Raw genomic sequence first — 22,079 nt, 5'->3', positions numbered from 1 at the left:
AAGGCTTTAGATGTCGAAGCCACATTAAAACCAATTGAAAACATTTTAATGACAGCATCTCCTTCATATACGCTAAATTTCTCTGAATTATGCGACTTCGTGATAAACGCAATAGGATCAAAATTTCCTGAAGTCACAGCTAAAAACTATACAGAAGATTTTGACGGCTTATACACCTTATTAAAAATGGTTCACTCAAAATTAAATGATAGAGCATGAAAAATAATATCACAAGAATTATAAAGAAAATAAATCCAACAAATGAATCTTCCCTCACTGAAGAAAGCGACTACGATTTATCTCAATAGTCCAATTATATTCATTCTTCAATGGAACTTGAATGGCTATTATAGCCACATTGAAAACATTAAAATGCTAATCAATGAACTGTCACCACTAATAATATGTCTTCAAGAAACTCGTCTTTCCAACAATCAAGCAAAACTAAAAAATTATATGCCCTATACAAAAAATCGAGCAGTACAGCAAATATCCAGTGGTGGAGTCGGAATTTTTGTACATTCAACCATCCAATCCCAAGAAATTCCGTTAAATACAAATCTGGAAGCAGTAGCAGTTTCGGTAATACATCATTTTAAAATCAACATATGCAACGTATATTTACCACATCCTGACGAAACTACTCTATTAGAACTTCAAAATGTAATTAAACAAATTCCATCTCCAAAATTAATTTTGGGTGACACAAACTGTCACAACATCGCATGGGGATCACAAAGAACAGATAAAAATGGACGAATATTATTAGAAGCAATTAATAACATAAAACTAGTTTTATTAAACACAGGAGCACCTACTAGATTCAATGCACATAATGGCACTTTTTCCTCCATAGACTTATCTATCAGTGATTCAACTTTAGCTCCATTTTTACAGTGGAATACATTGGACCACCTATACGACAGTGATCATTTTCCGATAATAATTACTCATGACAAAGATGAAAAAACCTGTACAACACCATATGAAACTTGGAAATTAAAGTCAGCCGATTGGGAAAAATACTCGAACTTAGTAAGCATACGTATACCAAATCTCGTTATATCAGATAATATAGACACTACTCTATCATCTTTCAATGGTATAATTTTAGACGCAGCCAGAGATTCTATAGGAAAAACCAAATATATCACAAAAGCTCCTCTTCCTTGGTGGAACACTGAAATCGCATCCGCTTTAAAGCAAACAAAACATGCTTTTAATATATACAAAAAGTTTAACACACCTAATAACTTAAACAATTTTAGATCTTTAAGGGCCAGATCTAGATTTTTAATAAAACAAGCAAAAAAAGAGAGCTGGACCAATTACGTGTCGTCAATTGACTCGTCTACGCCCATAAGGGATATATGGCAAAAAATAAGGAAAATAAAAGGTTCAAAAACATTTAACCATATTGACACAATCACTACAAATGATCTAACAACTTCAGACAAACACGAAATCTCAGAAATTTTAGTAGAACACTATCAGTTGTATTCAAGCAATCAGCAGTACCACCCAAATTTCTTAGAACACAAAGAAAGAACAGAAGCATCAAAAATTAATATAGAAGATACTGCTGATCCACTAAACACTTCCATAACACTTGATGAATTAAATGAAAGTCTTAATAACCTCAAAAATACCTCACCTGGACCTGATGACATACCACCAATTTTCATAGAAAAACTACCTATAAGCGCGAAGGTTACTTTAGTAGAGATCTACAACAAAATTTATTCGACCCATAAATTTCCATCTCTCTGCCGCGAAGCAATTATAATACCATTTTTAAAAGACAATAAACCAAAAAACTTATCTTCTTCGTATCGACCAATATCTCTTACCTGTAGCATCTGTAAAATAATGGAAAAAATTCTAAGCAAAAGATTAAAATGGTACTTAGAAAAGAAAAATCTCCTTACATCCATCCAAAGTGGGTATCGATCAGAACGGTCTACAATAGATAACATTATAGCATTAGAATCTGAAATACACGAAGCTTTTATACATAAACAAAAATTAATAGCAATTTTCTTTGACATCACAAAAGCATTTGACACCACGTGGACATATCACATCTTAAAAACAATGAAGAGTTGGAAAATAGATGGTAAATTCGTAGCCTTCGCCAAAAACTTCCTGGAGAACAGAAGTATAAAAGTTAAAACAAACGGTGTCATGTCAACTAAGAAATCACTGGGAAATGGTATCCCTCAAGGATCTGTATTAAGCCCCCTGCTATTCTTAATAGCAATCAACAACGTATCTAACCATTTTATGCTTCCAGTAAAAGCAAACCTTTACGCCGATGATCTTGTAATATATATGAGAAGTAAAAACCTAAAATCAGCTGCATCAATATTACAAAATACACTAAATAAATTAGAAGGGTGGTCTTTAGATATAGGCTTGAGATTTTCAACCGAAAAAACTAAAGTAATAATATTTGACAAAAGAAAAACACAACACCACTTAAATTTAAAACTTAACGGAAATACTCTTATAACAATCAACGAAATCAAATTTTTGGGAATGACATTCGACTCTCAACTAAAATGGACATCGCACATAAATGAACTAATTAAATCATGCCAACAGAGAATAAATCTTCTAAAAGTTCTTTCCAATCACAAATGGGGCGCAGACACAACTATTCTTCTGCGATTATATCAAGCTCTAATTAGAAGCAAACTAGATTATGGATGTATATGCTACGAAACTGCTACTAAAACTCAAATGAACAAATTGGACATCATCCAATCCACAGCATTACGCATAGTTTTCGGAGCTTTCAGAACCACGCCAATTAGCAGCCTTCAAGTCCTAGCAGGAGAACCGCCATTAACTCTCAGAAGACAATATTTTTCAATGTGTTGTGCTACTAAATATCTCAGTGCAAAGGAAAACCCGTTTATAACAAGCCTAATAAGGAGCAATCCTCCTAATCTGTACTCAAATTATTGCCCTAGAAACTTACCTTTCAATGAACGAATAAATCGATTTGAATTCGATATACATCAATTGAGAGCCACTTCTACAAACAGATGCCAGTCTCCTCCCTGGAAAGTTCAAATACCAAAAGTAGATTTTACCTTACTTAACTATCCCAAACATTCACACAATCCTTCTAAAATACAACAACAATTCCGGTCTACCATCTCCAGATACCCTGATTTCAAACTAATTTTTACTGATGCCTCTAAAAGCAGTAATGGTGTAGCTGCTGCAGCTATTTTTGAAGACAACACCTCTGTCACCCGTCTAGCCAAGGAGTGTAGCATATATACTGGAGAACTGCAGGCAATCTTCAACGCACTGAACCAATGTACCAGCATTGATACAAACTTTCTTATTATATCAGATTCTCTAAGTGCCTTAAATGGTGTCAAGCAGATGTATCCTACTCATGCCAATTTAGCATTAATAAAAGACATGCTATACAATGCCCAAACATGTGGTAAAAACATAACATTTTTATGGGTACCATCCCATGTTGGGATAAAGGGTAATGAAGCAGCTGATAAAGCAGCAACAGAAACTATCAATAACATGACAATTCCTATTATGCAAAACATACCAATTTCAGACCAAAAAACATTAATAAAAACTTACATGAACAAAATCTGGCAAGTAAAATGGAACCAAACAGAAGCAAAATTAAAAAGTATCAAACCAGATGTTACTTCTGCTTTACTACCGCTCCCAGCTAAAAGACATGACCAAGTAGTTATTAACAGACTGCGGCTAGGTCATACAAAATTTACACATGGATACATCATCTCCAAGACCCTCAGCCGATTTGCCACATCTGTCAAATACCATTTTCAGTGCAACATATAATGATAGACTGTCCAGTGTACTCAACAGCAAGATCGACAGCAAAACTAAAACACAATTTGAAAGAAACTCTAAAAGAAGACATCAGCAATACAATAAATTTTATCAAAAATTGTAAACTGTATAACAAACTGTAACATAACATAAAATGTTTGTATTTTACAAAACTGTTATGTAAATTTTAATAATATACTAAATGTAACTTTTCTAAAATAAAGATATACCACCCGCTAATAACCCTAGGGGTTGATGCGGTAAAAAAAAAAAAAAAAAAAATTTATTAACATTTATGAATTACTACAAAACTAAGGGTTTTACAGAGAATGCTTTAGGAGTTCAATTTCACAAAAAAGTATATAAGCTCTTGTTTTTAAGATCCCCATCCGCAATGGATGTTAGTCTAACATCGATTTTTTACTTTATTTTCTGCTGCTCTAAATATTTTAGTGGTAGATAATTGAAACCACTTTCTAAGATTATAGAGCCTGGAAATTCTTCGTCTACCAGATCTCTTCTGCCCTCAACTCCATACAAATGACTGGAAAACACGTAGCAGCACAACATATGGATCCGTAGACCAAGATTTAAATTCTGGTTACCAAAGAACTTCCTCACTCTATCAATGACAAATCGTGCAGTTTCTATTCTACTTTTATTTTCATATCCTGATCACAATTATTAAGTATACAAGTTCCTAGTTAGTCAGTCCAGTCGTCAGAGAGTGGACCCCTAAAAATCATACGAACAAGCTACTTTTACCACTTTGCTGCTTGTTACTTCCGGGTTTACCCCTAAAATCCCCCCGTAGAGGGGGGGGGGAAACGAAAAAAATCGATTTACCAAGAATCTGTAAAAATGCTGTAGAAAGAAAAAATGTTTTAAATAAAAAATGTAGCTGAGATAATGTTAAACAAATATGTTTATTAGAACTTTTTGTGTAGAATGAACCGTTCTCTTAGAAACAACGCTAGAAGCAACCGTCGATTTTGAATGTCAGTTACGTGCGCGAAATCAATGTGCAATAAAATTTGTATCAGCTCGACGGTAAAAATTCGATATATTTTGATCGAAGTATCCTATCAACAAAATTCAAGGTGCGTTTTAAAGGTAAATAATGCAGCTTTTGTATGCAGTTTTTGTATTTTTCCGCCAATAAACTCAGTTTTTATGACTCCCGTGAATTCAATAAAATTGATCACTTTCATTGACCAGTCGTAGTAAAATTTCCATTTTTAGAGACCAATCTTTAGAACGTATGACACGAAATTTCAAGTTTGAGTTGTATCAACAAGTATGAGGCATTTGAAATATGAATAAAAAATGCAGAATTTAATGTTCTACATTTCAAACGGTCGCACGTCACGAAAAATGCCTCCAAGAAGACGGTTTTGGGTGTAGTTTATAGCAGAAATTTGTTTCTTTTGAAAAACGTACAGTTCCCGTTATATAAAACTGGTACACTGTTTTTTTTCCCAATGTAAAGGTCGTGCCATATTATCATGCACGTTTCGTGTCCAGCACATAGCGTTTAGTTTCCGAAAAATATAATTTAAATGGTTTTAAATATGAACAACGCACACTGTCCGAAACATAGCGTTTCAGACACTTAACGTTTCCGTTCAGTATATTTGAAAACAATATTTTACTGATGCCGACGGCTACGTAACGAGTCGTAACCGGTTGGTAAGGATAATATGAATTAGATGTCCGTCGTTTTCCCCCCGTTGTTTATTTATGTATTTGTTTGATTTTGATACAGAGTATTTAAAAAAATAATTTTCGAGGCTATTTTGTCATTTATGCATGTGTTTTTATTGCTTTGTGATAATTAATCACGGAATTGATAAACAATTAGGACTTTTGTACGGAAGTGATCTTCTTCACGTGCCATCTCCGCGACGAAGGTTGGCAATCATCATGGCTATTCTGATCTTAGATGCTCTGCATCCGTACCATTCCCTCAAGTTACGCAACCATGAGATTCTTCTTCTTCCTACACTTCTCTTGCCCTTATCACGGAAGTGATACCTCTTCTTTTTAAAAATACTTTTTGGTTTGATATGTATGGCTCCGTTAAATGTAGTATTTTGTTTTTTAACTGAAGGTGAAATTAAATTTAAAACATATTTAAACTGAATCCTATTCATTCTAAAATATCCATAATATTTTTCATCGACATCAATTAATTCTCTGTATAAAGTCCAGTATTCACATTCCTTCTTCCTTTCTCTTAGCATTGGATGTACTTCAAACCTTCTTTTTAACACAGTTTTTCATTCTTCATCGTTAAGTAGAAGAGCAATTGCACATAATTTTTGTCAGAAAAGCGAGATCATATCTTCACCGAACCAAACTGAAACGTTCTATGTATGAAAATGTGAACGCGCAGCCCAATTGATGGAGTGGAAACGCTACGTGCCGGAAACTATACGTGCACGATAATATGCCGCGACCTTAAACCTGTGTTCAGACTTGACACAATGGTTCGTGAATAAATTCGTTGTTGCCATCACAGATAACGGAATTGCAATAAATCTAAATCAAAAAAGAACGTTCAAAAATGTTTAAAGTTTTTATATAGGTATTATTATTATTATCATTAACAACAAAAAACCGTATCTAATAAATTTAATAACCAGAGAGAGGGTTGAGTTAATGCCCAAAATGTTTAAGGATCTTTAAACGTAGGTTATTGGCACAGGGAACATTGGAATGCATCTACTGTAATTTTATAATGTGTCTGTCGCACAGCCCTCCTTTTCGCGGATTTGATACAATATTTTTGTTGAACTGGCAAGGTTGCCCTAGAAATTAGAATGACATATGTGACAAGATCAACTTACACAACTTGAAAAAGATTTTCGGTTATACCGGTTAGTTATATGGATAGTTGTACCAGTTTTTTATGACGCGAAGTTATAGTTTAATTAAAAAAAAGTTTTAAACGTTTTAGATCGTTTGTTATGTGAAAATTTAAATCTAAGCATATTTCAAATGTCTCACATTTGTTGCCAAAACTCAAAACTAAAATTTCATGCTTTACATGGGTTTTGAAGGTTAGGCGTTAGTAATCAAAACTTTATAGTGGCCAGTCAATAAAAGGGATAGATTGTATTGATCTCGTGAGAATCATAAAAAATGGCAAAAATCGCCCCACGTTTATTTATTTAACACCTTTATAAAATCTAAGTTTATTTGCGGCAAAATACAAAAACTTCATACACAAGCTGAACTCTTTAAAATATTATAGGTCACTTGAATCAAAATATGTCGAATTTCTACCGTCGAGCTGATACAAATTTTATTGAACATTGATTTTGCGCACGTAACTGACGGTCGCTTTAAGCGTTGTTTCTAAGAGATCGGTTCGTTCTACACAAAAAGTGCTAATAAACATTATTATTTAAAATTATCTCATCTACATTTTATATTTAAAACATTTTTTTCTACGCCGTACGGATTCTTGGTAAATCGATTTTTTTTGCGCTTTTACCCCTACGAGGAGGGTTTAAGGAGGAAGCCCGGAGATAAATGTGGTAAACTTTTTTGCATCTTTTTTGGGGTCCCAAAATTAATATTCTCGGCAAAATTCAGCTTGTTCCTATGATTTTAAGAGGTTCAGTGGTATTTTCGTCTCTGACGACTGGGGTAAGTATATCTTTTGAATTAATGTTTCACACCAATATTCAGATCTCCTACGAACCTTGTACCTTGATCGCCATAAAATTGATGCATTACAGTTTAATGTTTTATTTGTTCTACTAGTTATTGCAGATCTTTAAAAATTGCCGCTAATATTACTGTATCATCAGCGTATCTAATATTGCTTAGTAAATTCACTTAATCTCTTCTAGATTATTAGTATCTACTAACTTGGGTATTTCAGCAACTCCGGGTAACATAGCATTTACATTTTTTCTACCAAGTTTTAGATAATATATTACTTTATCTATATATAAACAATAAATACATATTACTAAAATAATGAGTATTTACTTAAACCTTGAGTTTTCTTTTCATGATGCCGCTATTGACTTTACATAATAAATGAGCGTTAATTATTTTTATGATTTTTAGCTGTTAAGTTGTTTTATTCATTATATTCCATCGTGTTACTTTTTGACAAAGTTGTCAATTAGTACTGGTTTATGGATTGTCATTTACAGGTGTAGCTATCAAAGCCATATACACAATTACTGGCTTTGATAGCTACACTTGTAAATGACAATCCATAATGTTTGTAACGTAAACGTTTTTGTATCTTGATCAATCTAAATTTATTGATTACGCTTTTCTTTATTTTTTATACATTATGATTTCGAATGATTCTTTAAAATATCTGCAAAGATTCAGCTACCTAAAGCACACAATCGTCTAATCGTCACAACGTCTCTAATCGGACCTTTTGGGTTAGGACAAAGAATCGAAAGAGGTGACAGACTAGAAATATTCGCAGAAGATAACAAGCTAGTGGTTCTAAACACATTTTATAAACTACCACCGAGGAGATTGTATACATGGAAGGCACCAGCAGATAAACCCCATAACGTAATTAGAAACCAGATAGATTATATATTGGTAAATAGAAGATTCAGAAACAGTTTTAAATCTGTCAAAACATATCCAGGAGCGGACATTGAATCTGACCACATACCTTTAGTGGGAGTCATGGATGTGAGACTGAAGACAATAAAGAAAAAGTCTAGACCTAACTACGACATGACAGCCCTGCAACATCCGGAAGTTAAAAAGCAAGTGGGGGAATATATTAACAACCAAGTTAAACAACTAAAAGAAGAAAATAACATCCAACGAGAAAGCAATCAATTCGAAGAAATAATTAAGAAAACTAAACAAGATCTGCTAAAACCAAACAAAGAAGAAATCTTGGATGACTCCAGAAATCCTTCACTTAATGGAACGCAGAAGGTTAATTAAAGGAAATAAAGATGAATATAAAAAAATGCAGGCTTACATCAGAAGAAAAATAAGAGAAGCTAAAGAAAAAGAAGCTGTAGAGAAATGTAAAGAAATATAAAGACTACAAGCCAAGCATGACAATTTTAATGTACACAAAAAGGTAAAAGAAATAACGGGTAATTTTAAAAAGCGAACACAAATGATGAACTCATAGACACCAATGGAAAATTAATCATTGACACCCAAGAGATGAAAGACAAATGGAGAATATATTTGGAGACACTTTTTCAAGATCAAAGAACGGATTATAGGCATCCATTTTCAGAGAGGATGACGGGCCCGGACATAGGAATAAATTGGATCACGGCTGTCTTCAATAAAATATACAATACAGGAATCATCCCTGATAAATGGCTAGAATCAGAATTCATAGCGATACCTAAAAAACAGGGGGCTAAAAAGTGCGAAGAATATCGAACAATCAGCCTAATGAGCCACATGTTGAAACTGTTTCTTAGAGTCATCCATGGAAGCATTTATAAGAAGTGCGAGGAACAAATATCGGACAGACAGTTCGGCTTCATTAACGCAGTGGTTACCAGAGAGGCACTTTTCGGAGTGCGGGTACTGATTCAAAGATGCAGGGACGTTAACTGCGACGTATACGCGTGCTTGATCGACTATGAAAAGTCATTTGACAGAGTTCAACATCAAAAGATGATAAACATTTTAAAAGAAGCAGACCTGGATGACAAAGACCTCAGAATAATTTCAGAACTCTACTGGAATCAGACCGCATACATGAAAATTAACGGAGAAGAAACAGGTCACATAAGAATACTATGTGGAGTTAGACAGGGATGTATCCTATCGTTAACGAGGCTCTTTACGGAATAGACGAAGGCATCCTTCTAAATGGTGAAAGAGTAAACAATGTTAGATATGTCGACGACACCATGGTGATAGCAGATAGTTTAGAGGGACTTCAGAGGCTAATGGACAAAATAAACGAGTACAGTCAAGAGTACGGACTAAACATTAATAACCACAAAACGAAACAAATGATTATCAGCAAGGAGAATATAAATGGGGCTCATCTATACATTAATGGGACGCAGATAGAGCGAGTAAAACAGTATTGCTACCTGGGAACTATTATAAACGAACATTGGAGCAGTGTACAGGAAATAAAGTGCCGCATAGGAAAAGCAAGAACGGTCTTTCACAAAATGAGCGCCATCTTCAAAAGTCACAACATATCCCTAGATACAAAAATGAGACATTTGAGATGCTATGTTTTCTCTGTGTTGTTGTACGGGGCGGAGGCTTGGACGCTTACAGACACCACTATTAAAAAACTTGAAGCATTTGAGATGTGGCTTTATAGAAGAATGCTGAGAATATCATGGACAGCAAGGATCACGAACAAGGAAGTTCTAGAAAAAATGAAGAAGGAACCAGAGATTGTGTTTACGATCAAACGCATAAAATTGCAATATCTGGGAAACGTTATGAGAAATCAGCACCGTTACTCCCTGCTGCAGTCTATATTGCAAGGTACAGTCAAAGGTAAGCGAGGACCCTGTAGAAGGAGAATATCATGGCTGCGGAATTTAAGAACATGGTTTAAGAAAACCTCAACGGAGCTGTTTCGAGCCGCAGCGAACAAGGTCATGATTGCCAATATGATTTCCAACATCCGAAACGGATAGGAACCAGAAGAAGAAGAAGAAAACACACAAAAAATCCCACCTCCTCGTGACACTAGTAATATAGTTACCGGGAGTAAGAAATTCTCATGTCCGAAGGTCAAACGGGTCATTGGACCCCAACCGCCCCAATCGCAAGACATAACGTTGTCTTGCTATTATAGGTTTATTTTGGATGCCCTGAAGTATGGAGCGCCCGAGAGGTCTTTACAGCGACGAAGCGCTTAATTTTAGGAGTAACTTTAAGCACTTTTCTTCTTTTTTGTTCGTACTATCTTAAAACCTCGTTGATTTTTCTCCGTATGCCCTGCGAGCTAGCGGCTTTGATCGTAAGTTTTCTATCCAGAGTTGTGTGTGCGGAATGACCATCTGGCGATTTGGCAAAATATTTTTTGCTGAAGGTGTATAGAATCCTCACATGCTTTATGTATATTTTTTGTATTTTTTGGTATTGTTTTAAGATTTTTTGTAATCTCCATTCATTTACCAGGTCCAATCCAATCCTATTTGGAGATTCTTCTCTACTATGTTATCTAATGATGTTCTCCTTTCTTGTCTTTATTCCGCAGCTTGGTACCGTATCAGTTAATATGTGCCCATGTTTTGTCGCCAAGTTCTGCTCATAGCTTGATATATTTCTTAATCTTACGCCTTTTCATGTATTTGCTTCAATATTTTTTATATCCCTGAGAAAAAATCTTTCTGGCACCTAGTTAAGGATGTTAACCTCTTCTCTTATTATATGATTTCGGCCAATTTGAATCTCCTGTTGGTCTTGGTGTTGGAATTGCTGGTAAGATTATTAGTCCAGTCAATGAAGGCTGAGCCTTCACTGATTTGCACCAAAATTTGGTTCTAGGGGGGGAATACCACTCTGGGGGAATGCCACTTCGGTTTTTTGTGAATTACTTAAAAAGTATGTATTTTATCAAAAAAATTATTATAAATAATGTAGCTTATACGAAAAAAAAGAATGGTGGGTTTATGGCCTCTGCAGCCCCAATACAAGCCGAAAAATAGTTTGTTGATTTATCTGATCGACTTATCCTTCTAAGAAAAGCGATCTGGATGAATGTCGGCAAGAGATCTATAGCAAGGTTACTCTAATGGACGGCAGTTAAGTACGGCACTATTAAGCTTTTCCATTTTTGTCTTTTAAGTGTTTTTTGAACTTCCGTCTTGTTTGCATTAAGTTCTTCGTTTGTGGTAATCTCTGGTATACATTTTCTTTAGATAGTCAATTAGGTATCGTTGTTTGTGTTTCGGGTGTAGTCTTCTTTACCTCCATTTGTTAATCTCATATAAAGCGCCAGATTTCCTCTTATAGAGCAAAAAATCATGCCCCATATCGTTTACGAAATTTTTCGTTGTCGTTTTATTTTTTATTCTCTTGTAATTGTCCTACGCTTATTATGTCTTTTGTTTGAATGTTTCCTTTAGTTTTACACAGAAACATGGAGTTTTCGCCATGAAGATAATTCATTTGTATTTATCTTTCTTAGCTGAGTTTAATAAGTTTGGTTGAGTTTTTGGCCAGCTTTTTTCGACTAGATAACTTTATGGGATAGTTTTTTTACTTCTTGAATAAGTGAATATATCACACGGAAATGTATTAAACAAAGAATAACCCGTTGGTCAAAATTATCTCCTTTAGCGGCGATAAACTCATTCCAACGCTTTTCTAATTTTTCTAAATGCCGCTCGTGTAAAACAATTTATCTTTGCCTTCAAAATAGGCTTCAGTTTCGGAGATTACTTCCTCATCGGAGCGATATCACTTGCCACGGAGCATTTTTTTTTAGATCGGAATAAAGGTGGTCATCTCTGGGGGCCAGACCTGGACTACACGATGTGTGAGGAAGCAGTTCAAAGCCCAATTCGTGTATTTTGTTATCGTTTTCATCGACTTGTGACACGGTGTACAATGAACCAAATTCCTTGCGGGTTCCAAGGAATTTTGTTGCGTCTTTGGTCGCTTTGGACGGCTTTCTCCGGGTGCTGTCCACTCATATGACTGCCGATTTCATTCCGGAGTGAAGTAATGGACCCATTTGTTATACCGATGCAAAAACTCCGACTTATTCCGATTAAACATGTCCAAAAAGCGTCGAGATTCATCAATTCGTTGTTGTTTTTGCCCTGGTGTGAGCAAACGCGGCACCCATTTGGAAACAGCTTTCTTATGCCCAAATGATCATGTATAATGGTCAAAATTCTACCATTTAATAACCTTAAGAGTGTCAGCTACCTTTTACAACTTCATTTTGCAGTTTTCCATAATAATTTTCAGCATTTTTTCGATGTTTTCTGGAATAATTGCATCATTTGGCCTTCAGAAGCGCTCAGCATCATTGGTGTCGGTACGATCACATTAGAATTCAGCAAATTATCGTTTAATGGTTGTAATCGATGGAGCAGAGTTTTGGTACTACTTGTTGAACCATTGCTCAGTTTGGGCGGTATTTTTTACCATAAAATAATAGTGCTAAATCAACACACGAAATTGCTTGGAATTCTTTGTTTATAAAAATCACAAAAATAGCGTCACTTCAAAAACTGTAACTCGGTAAATAATAATCCGACTGACGTGAACATTTTGACAGTATACCTTTGAAGGTTAGTACTACCGCAATGTTACGTGGAATATTCATTTAAGTCGCCATTTCATGGTTAGGCCCGGGACTTACTGACCGACGTATTAGATGAGTGCGTACTGAATAATGAATAAAAAATTCTGGAATACTTACATAAGTCACTTAAGTAAGTAAGATGGAGTCACAAATAGAGTAGACAAATCCAAAAGCAAGATTTTGCAAGACAATTCTTGACTATATGTCTCTTGATTTGTAATTAACATAACGAATTATTGTTAACTGAAGTTTTGAATAGAGAATTTGAGTTGGGCAATTGTACTTGTACTTAAAAATGAATTTAGACTACTTTTTATTTCTTCGTGTTTATTAAAAGTCTCCGCTTCTAACCTATTGCTTACATTGTATATGTTTTTTAGGATCCGACGACCGAGAAAAGATGTCTCCACGACCAAGAAGTTTATCTGTAGATTCTAGAGACGAGAGGGAAATGCGAGCTTGTTCGCCAGTTCCTGGAATAACTCAGTGCCACGAGCCTTGTTCATCGTCGAGCCCTTACACGATGAGACCGTCTATAGATAGAAGCCATCCTGATACAGACGATGAAGATTTGGATGAAGATCCAGAAATAGGTAAATTCTTTATCTTTAGAACGTGCTTAATTAAATTCTTCTGAAATATCTCTGGTTAAGCATTTATTGATAATTATATACAAACGTTTCCGTAAATTTATTTCCAAAAATGTGCACTCATGTACGACTAATATTCAGCATTTAAAAATAACGTTAAATATATTCATAGCCTTATTCATGTAAGGCTATGAATATAGTAGTTATCTTTCGATCTGTACCAATCTAGCGATGAAAATCAGATAATTTAATCTTATTTTTTGAAGGACGATCTTGTAAATAGAAAATAGCAAAACTTTTAAGGTGGCTAAAGAATTTAAATACCTAGAGTCAACCATCACCGATGATAACAAAGTAGAACGGGAAGATGAAATGTAAATAATGGCGGGAATCATATCTTGTTTGTTACTCCCCACCAATTAATATGCGTAACGAAATGGTTAAAGCTGTTGATGAAGCTACAATGGAAGCTGTTGAAGAAATCGATAGTATAAGGAATAGAAATGAATGATAAAGATACTACTAAAGATACTAAATAATAAAGAAATATAAGATCTTGCGAGGATGAAGAAAATGTATAATAAATGGCTAGCAACACCGAACATTTACGATCAGCAGCAGTACAACAGCTTAAACAACGATGTAAAAAACATGAGACATGTAATAAAGCCTGCTATAACGTAGAAAATTTTTTGGGTGGCCCAAGAAGTAAAGAAGACTGGAAAACCATGAATGAGAGGTAGTAGAACAGACAGAAAAGATCGTAGTAGGTTACCATATCCCCGTATACGTAGGCAGAATATTATGGAAAAAGGATGACAGAAGATTGAGCAAAAATTCAAAATATTGGCTAAGAAAAACATAATACTTTATGAGAAAAAACTAAAATAACGCCAGAAGAACTTAAAAACACGCCAAAGTTATAAAAAAAGGAAAGGATGGTAAGAATTACCGAGAGCTTAGTATAACGAACTCAATCATTAAGATGTACGGGAAAATAATTAAAAGTCAAATTGAAGATTGTTGGGAAGACGTTGAAGATCTCTGAAGAAAAAAACATCCTGAAAAAAAAGAGTGGCTTTCGTACAGTTGGTTCGTATATAGACAATGTGTTCTGTCCAAAACAAACAATAAAAAAGCGCTTGGAACACAATATGGAGACATATGATATCTATTGATCTTCAAAAGGCATATGGTAGTGTCCTATTAGCCAAGCTGTAGCAAGTGCTAAAAGACAAGAAAATTCTACAGAATTATATAAATGCTGCGATGGGGTTATACAACGATATGAGGATATGAGTTCCATAAAGATTGGACGAAAAGGGAACAAAAAAAAAATAAGGGAGTTAAAGGACTTTGGCAAGGCTGCTGCATTGCGCCTTCGGTCTCATTGCCCCTTTGGTCTCTAAATTTATTTATAGGGGGTTTTAAACTTCTGGAAAAGAAAATGTGAACCTATGGGTAATAAAATTGAAGTAATATGACCAAGTAATATTTGCAGAAAATCAAGATGATATCCACTACACAATAAGAAAAATATATGAGGGGTTGATCAATTAATCCATCAAAAACAGAGTATGTGGTGGTGGGTGGTGAAACAAGGTGCTTTAAACTAGAAGCCACTCAAACAGTCACTCTGTCTGCAGCAGTTCTGAAGATTTCTATTATTGTTTTTCCCCTCCACTGCTTTATATTTTTCATCTAGGACGTGTGTCGTCACCCCGCTCCTCTTTTTCCTTTCCCTTGTATAACCAATCGCATAAGCTCATATTTTTCATTTCTTAGTATGTGACCAAAGTAGCTCATTTTTCTTTCCTTTATAGTATTTAAGTTTTTCCTTTTTTTATCTTTCTTAATGTTTGTGTATTTGTTACGTGTTATGTCTATGATATTTTCCACATTCTTCGATTACACCACATCTCAAAGCAGGCAAGTCTTTTTATAGTTGCGTCCGTAATTGTTTAGGCTTCAACTCCATATCCTCATCATCATCAGCTATTCTATCCACTATTATCTATAGCATATATAGCTATCTATCTATTCAGCAATACTTCCACTGAATAGGATACTTTGGAATAGCCCATCGAGAAAAAAGAGAAAAGAGGGAATGTAAAGGTAGTGATGGCAAAAATATTGTTAGACAGGAAGTGCCATCTTGAGAGGCCACATTAAACAAGAAAAGAGAGACTCTTTCCTTGTTTAAGAAATCAAATTTAGTTGGGTTATGTTATTGCTGATGTTATTGTTTGTCCCAACTGTCACATGAAAGATTATTTGTATTTGTATTAAAGTTTTTTAACAATTGTTTCACATTTTAGACTATTATTGTTATTATTTAATTAAAACTTTATTGTGTTCTAGAGTTAAAAAAGTATTTTAAGTGTATTATGTATTAATATTATGTAATATTAATATTATGTAATATAATAAATAAATAGATAAATTAGAACCCCTACACCACTGTATGATTATTGTGAAGTGTCATGAAATTTAAATTTGGCGCATTCGCATTTTCGGATATGTCTGCCATCACAGGCCACTTTTTTGGTCTCCTTTTAATAACGATTAGATTCCCTCTTTTGTCTTTTTGCTCGATGGAATAGCCACATCATTAGGAACACGAAAATTGAGATACACAAAAGTATCATACAAAGTATTGTGACATTATATAGTTCAGAGCTTTGGATAATAAATAAAAAAGACGCATCCAAAATAAAAGCAATGGAAATGAATTGTTGGCGTAGGTGTTGCCAACTTATTAGAACTAATAGAGTAAGGAATACTGAACTCGAGAGAGCGCATGGGAATAGACGTCGACATCTTCTAAACTATAGAATGCAAAAGGTTGAAATGGTATGGTCTTGTCGAAAGGTTGGATGATCAACGATGGCCAGTCGGAACAAAAGGAAACGAAGAAGATCGTGGAGATAAGAAGTAGACAGCGTGATGCGAGATAGAGATCTACAAGCAGATGACTGAATAGATCGCAAGCGTTGTTATATATTTAGATCTTTCTTTGCAATTTAATATCAAATGTAAAGACTATAATACGAGCAACAGTCACAAATTAACGACTTACGGGAGAGGAAACGCAAAATCCTTATAGATTAGTTATATATGGCCCTTGGAGAGATAGCATGACAAACGAATGGTGGCGCAGATAAAACGAGTTCGGAAAGAAAAATCTATTGAGATACATAAAGGCCAACAGACTAAGTGTGCGTTCATAACGAGGCACCGACCCTCGATCGGACCATAGGATGGTATTATCATCGCCACGTAAAATAAATGCATTATTTTAAATGCGAGCGTTCACTGTCAGTGCTATGCTCTAGGCGAGGATACCACGCTATGGTCTCCGTAATGAACACACCCTAAAATATAGGATGAAGGACACCCTGGAAAACGGTGGAAATATGGAGTCAGACAGTCAGGATCTGGAGAAAGTGAGACAGTGAGAAATAGAGTCACAGAAACAATAAGAGTAGAAAACACGGTCTACTCTTATGAAACAATCGGAGATTTCCGAACATATCCAATGAAAGAACTAATATTTTATAACAGCTTTAGACGTTATGAACGTAGATCCAAGTACCTAACCAAAATTAGCAAGTAGTTTTGACAATTTAGAATAATTATAATAAAATAAACTTGCATCGAGTATCTGAACAGATGCAAGACTGAAGAGCAGTAAATCACCGTATTGACGAATCGTATCATATCTACTACAATATTTCTTAATTTATAAAAAACACAATGTTTAAATGATAAAGAAAAAGTCCGTTACTGCACAAAAATTCAATATGTTAAAATTGTTTATTTTAGTCACTAAATGTCGTCACCCGAGGATTATTATTGATGTGTGCACGATGGTAAAATTAGTATTATTAGCCATAATGCTAGGTTTCCGATATTTCAAATTTATATTATTTAATAATTATTAACTGTCAACCATTGAAGTTTACCGATTCAATTATTGCAATATAAATAATTTAGAAGTGTGAGAAATTTATTTCAATAAAGCTATTAACATAAATTTTTATTACGCTTGAACCTTCAGAATTAACCTACTGCCATACTTCGAGCAATAGATACGCATAAATTAAGTGAAAAAAACCTTCCTGGAATAATATGTTTAATTGCATGTCCACGATTTTGACAAGATTACGTTAAACCGTCCAGTAGGGGAGACTGAAGGCAGTTTTCTATAAGAAATACATATTTTTTACTCTCAACGGTTTTCTATGTTTTTTAATTATTATTTTGCTTTTTATTTCCGGTGTTCGATGACTCGATAAAGCGTTAACAAATAACGATAACATAGATGATCAGTGGGACAAAATTCAAGAAGCTATTTTATCTGCGACAACAATTTAAAACTTGAAAGGCAAACAGATATGGATGACAAACGAGATACTAAGTGTGGGGATTCAACAAATAATGTACTATTACGAATTAATAGTAATTAAATTAACACGAACTATTCCTTCGATAGCTCTGCCAAGATAAATGAACTTTAACTCATAGGTGCAAATAATTATCAAAATTTAAATGGTTGCAATAAACAATCAAAAAACAATTTAAAGGTTGAGGTAAAACTAGGTGAAGAACTTACCGCTAATTACCATGATTTGCACTACTCTACGAAACAACGAACAAAACCAATTCAATATGAATGCCTCGGTCACTAGCGGGTTGCGTCTTTTCTTCTCAACCACTTACGCTCTTCTTTGGTCTTTAGCGAGATGTATTCCCGAGCCTCAGCGGTCTATTAAGGATCGGATTAATACAGGGGAGGAAAAATGTATTGATTAATTTATACAACCATATTTGAATTTAAACACTAAGTCTCATGGAACTGAGGAGAGATTATAAAAATAAAAATATGAATATTCTCTTTAATATAATAATGGACGAAATAATACAAGCTGTACGTAAAGGCCATGGTTACAGAATGGTGAACAAAGAAATCCAAATATTATGTTATGCAGACGACGAAACATTAATCGCCGAGACAGAAGACGAGCTCCAAAGATTATCACATATCTTCAATACAACAGTAAAGAAATGCAATATGATAATATCAGCAGAAAAAAACCAATGTATGAAAACATCTAAATACCCACTACGATGTATAATCGAAATTGATGGAAAAATAATAAAGCAGGAAGCAAGGTTTAGATATCTGGGAATAGACATAACTAGTTACGGAGATATTGAAGAAGAAGTACGACAACAAAGCTTAAAAGAAAGTAAAGCGGCGGGATCTCTTAATGACACAATCTGGAAGAACAAACACCTAAGACAAGACACAAAAACAAGAATACATAAAGCAGCAATTAGACTATATTAACATATACGGCGAAGACAAGATCTGACACATCTAAAACGAGACTACTACTAGAAACAACAGAGATGAAAATACTTCCGACAAATATCAGGGAAAAGTCTGTTGAATAGGGAGAGAAGCGAAAACATAAGAAGAGCATGCCATATAGAAGACATAAATGGATGGGTGACAAAACGGAAACAGGTGTGGAACAAACACATTAGTAGAATGACAGAGGATAGAATAGTACGAATAACATGAGACAAGTTACCAAATGGACGAAAAAGTATTGGCAGACCAAGAAAAAGATGGTGCAATAATTTAAACAATTTAAGAGGCTAATATTGAAGAAAAAACAGGCTTTATAGCCTACATACAAGAATGAAGAAGAAGAAGAAGAAGATATGAATAAGTATAGAATAGTAAATAGGAAAACAAAAAACGAGAAGCAAAAATACCTGGGTGAAAGAACCATGCAAGGAAATACGATCAATTAGCCGATATTTGTCCATTACTAAACATACTCCACAGTAGATTCAAGGAAGGAGATCTGTTGGCCGAAGGCAGAATTCTTGGTTGAAGAATCTACGTGATTGGTATCAATGCAGATATATTGATTTGTTTAGATCAGCAAATTCAAAAATAAATCCGTTAATTCCTGTTCTTGTTCGTATATCTTCGATTGGTACTCTATCTCTGCTGGTAATGCCCAACATTGATCTTGTAGCATTTTCTTTTTCAGAAAGTAGGTCACAAAAATCGATATGGTTCATATTTTGTTGCGTTTAAAATAGTAGACTAGACAACTCTAAGAGATTGTTTGTTTTAGCAGTAAGTTGTTTTCGAATGGGAACTATTTGCTGCCTCTTTATTTACTCAGATTTTCTCTGTTATGCTTACAGAGAATTTAAAAATATTGGCCGAATTTGGAATAAAATTTGATAAAATGTAGGGTTTTGCTTCTTACTACGCATTAGAAAAACAGGACACTTGGCGACTATGAGAACGTTTATCATTGCGGCAGGGAATTTATGAATAAGGTACTATTGGTTTAGAGAAGACACTGAAAGGTTGTGAGCGAAATGCGGCATTGGTTGCCGCCACGCTCCGAGGTCCCAAGTACTAAACTTCTCGCTGGGGCCGCAGAGAGTACGGTGAGACCTATCTTTCTTAGTATTTCAGTTGTCTGATTATAATTAGATAATTATCTCGGCTTAAGTATGATCTAGAAATATTTGTAAGCTGTTACTTGGTCAACGTTACGATTTTCAATTTGAATTTTGTCTTTTACTACAAGGTTGGTCATACATTTGGTTTTTGAGATGTTAATAATGTTAAGGTTTATTGAAATACCCACGTACAGAACTTCACAATCTATAAAATTATTAATAAGAATTTCAAGGTAATCAAAAAATAATTTAAAATCTGTTTCTGTTACAAAAAGTGGAATATAAGTAAAGTATATGAGAAGAGTGATGTCATGTGAGAAAATATTTTTATTCCTTCAATGTCAATGAATCTTCTATCTATAATAGTCGGTAGCTTGTTTTCAAGCATTGTGATTTCGTGAAATCTCTTGTACTGTCAGTTTCCATTTGTCTCGATCTTCCGCTTTTTTTTATTGTTTGTGATAGTCTTGTATGGTAGATTTGTAATAAGATCCATGCATCTAGTGGGCTGTCTTACTCGACATATTTTCCAGTGGCCCACTGTAACTCTTTGCAAACCATTTCTTTTAAAAACGTGCCCGAAGAACTTTATATACTACTATATTTTCAGCTACTATGGTACGTAGTATCTTCTTTATTTGGATCTATTGGAGGATTGATAAATCAGTTCTTTTCAAAGGCATCTATTTTCTTTTTATCTGTTTGTTTTAATCTCCAAAATTCCAGCCTATAGGAATGATGGCTATAGGAATATAGTGAACACTAGGCTTTTAACTATTCGTAATTTGGTGCTCAGCGTTATACGATGACTTTTCCAGATCTTTGTAAGTTGTGTCTTGGCTTGCTTAGCCAGTGCAATTCTTCTTCTAATTTCTTCACTGCATCCCCCTTGGTTTGTTAACAAAAAGCCGGGATAAGTAAAAATGTTAACAATTTCAATGTTATATATTTTCTTTTTATTTACATTTTTTGACCTACCGACTTTCAAGGTGGTTCTTCTAATTATTATTCTAGATGCAGTGATAAGGGTGGTATTATTAGTGTACCGAAGGTTATTAATATTTGTGCCATTGATGGAGATTTCTCCTTCCCAGTTCTCTAAAGTATGTCTTATAATCCATTTGTCGTATATGTTGAAGAGCATGGGACTCAGTACGCATTCCTGTCGCACACCCTTGTTGACAGAAAAACACCCAGTGAGTTCACTTTCCATTTTAACCTGGACGGTGTTATTGTCGTACAGATTTTTTATGAGGTATGTAAAATCACGTCACGCAATCGAACGCTTTGATATAGTTAAATATAAGTTTCGTTCGCGGTACAAATCCTGGACGCGTTCAGGATTACTTCTCATGCGCAGTGTAAAAATGAGCGTTCGCGGTGATCAAGTTCTATACTGAGAGGGACTGCTAGTCCAGAATCTTGTCGTTCGCCGGACCCAGGCTTTTTCTACAATTTGTCTTAAAATCTGTTCTCTAGTGCCTCTTGCCAGATACAAAGTCCGCTTGATTATACGTTGTGGTAATATGTAATATTTAAGACGCTCTGAGAGAGAGAAATGGTTCTCGGAGAGATGCGAAGAAATCGAACAGTGCGAAAAGGTATACGACTATCACAATATGCATAAGAAGATAAAGGAACTCACAACAAAGAAAAGCTACAATATTGATGATAATGGAAATCTACAACTAGACCCCGACAAAATAGTTAGAATCTGGGAAACTTATTTGGAACAACTGTTTAATGATGACCGTCCTAGTGGGTATACACTGAGCAATGATGATACTGGCCCTTCTATTCTAAAATCAGAAGTGGAGAATGCTATAAAGGGTCTTAAAAATAACAAAAGACCAGGCAACGATAACGTATACGGGGAAGTATTGAAAATG

General features: G+C 34.7%; 1 protein-coding gene across 1 annotated transcript in view; it reads left to right on the top strand.

The window, feature by feature from the left end:
- The window catches only part of LOC140431353 (uncharacterized), a 65,686-nt gene that overhangs the window by 17,204 nt on the left and 26,403 nt on the right, over positions 1–22,079 (top strand). Inside the window, exon 4 of the mRNA XM_072519289.1 lies at positions 13,483–13,695. Within this exon, the coding sequence (XP_072375390.1) occupies positions 13,483–13,695 (213 nt within the window). The remainder of the gene's footprint in view (positions 1–13,482; positions 13,696–22,079) is intronic.

Source organism: Diabrotica undecimpunctata, unplaced genomic scaffold (genome assembly GCF_040954645.1).
Source record: "Diabrotica undecimpunctata isolate CICGRU unplaced genomic scaffold, icDiaUnde3 ctg00000688.1, whole genome shotgun sequence".
Classification (NCBI taxonomy): Eukaryota; Metazoa; Arthropoda; class Insecta; order Coleoptera; family Chrysomelidae; genus Diabrotica; species Diabrotica undecimpunctata.
Note: the sequence above shows the minus strand (reverse complement) of the source record. Positions and strands in the feature narration are given on the sequence as shown.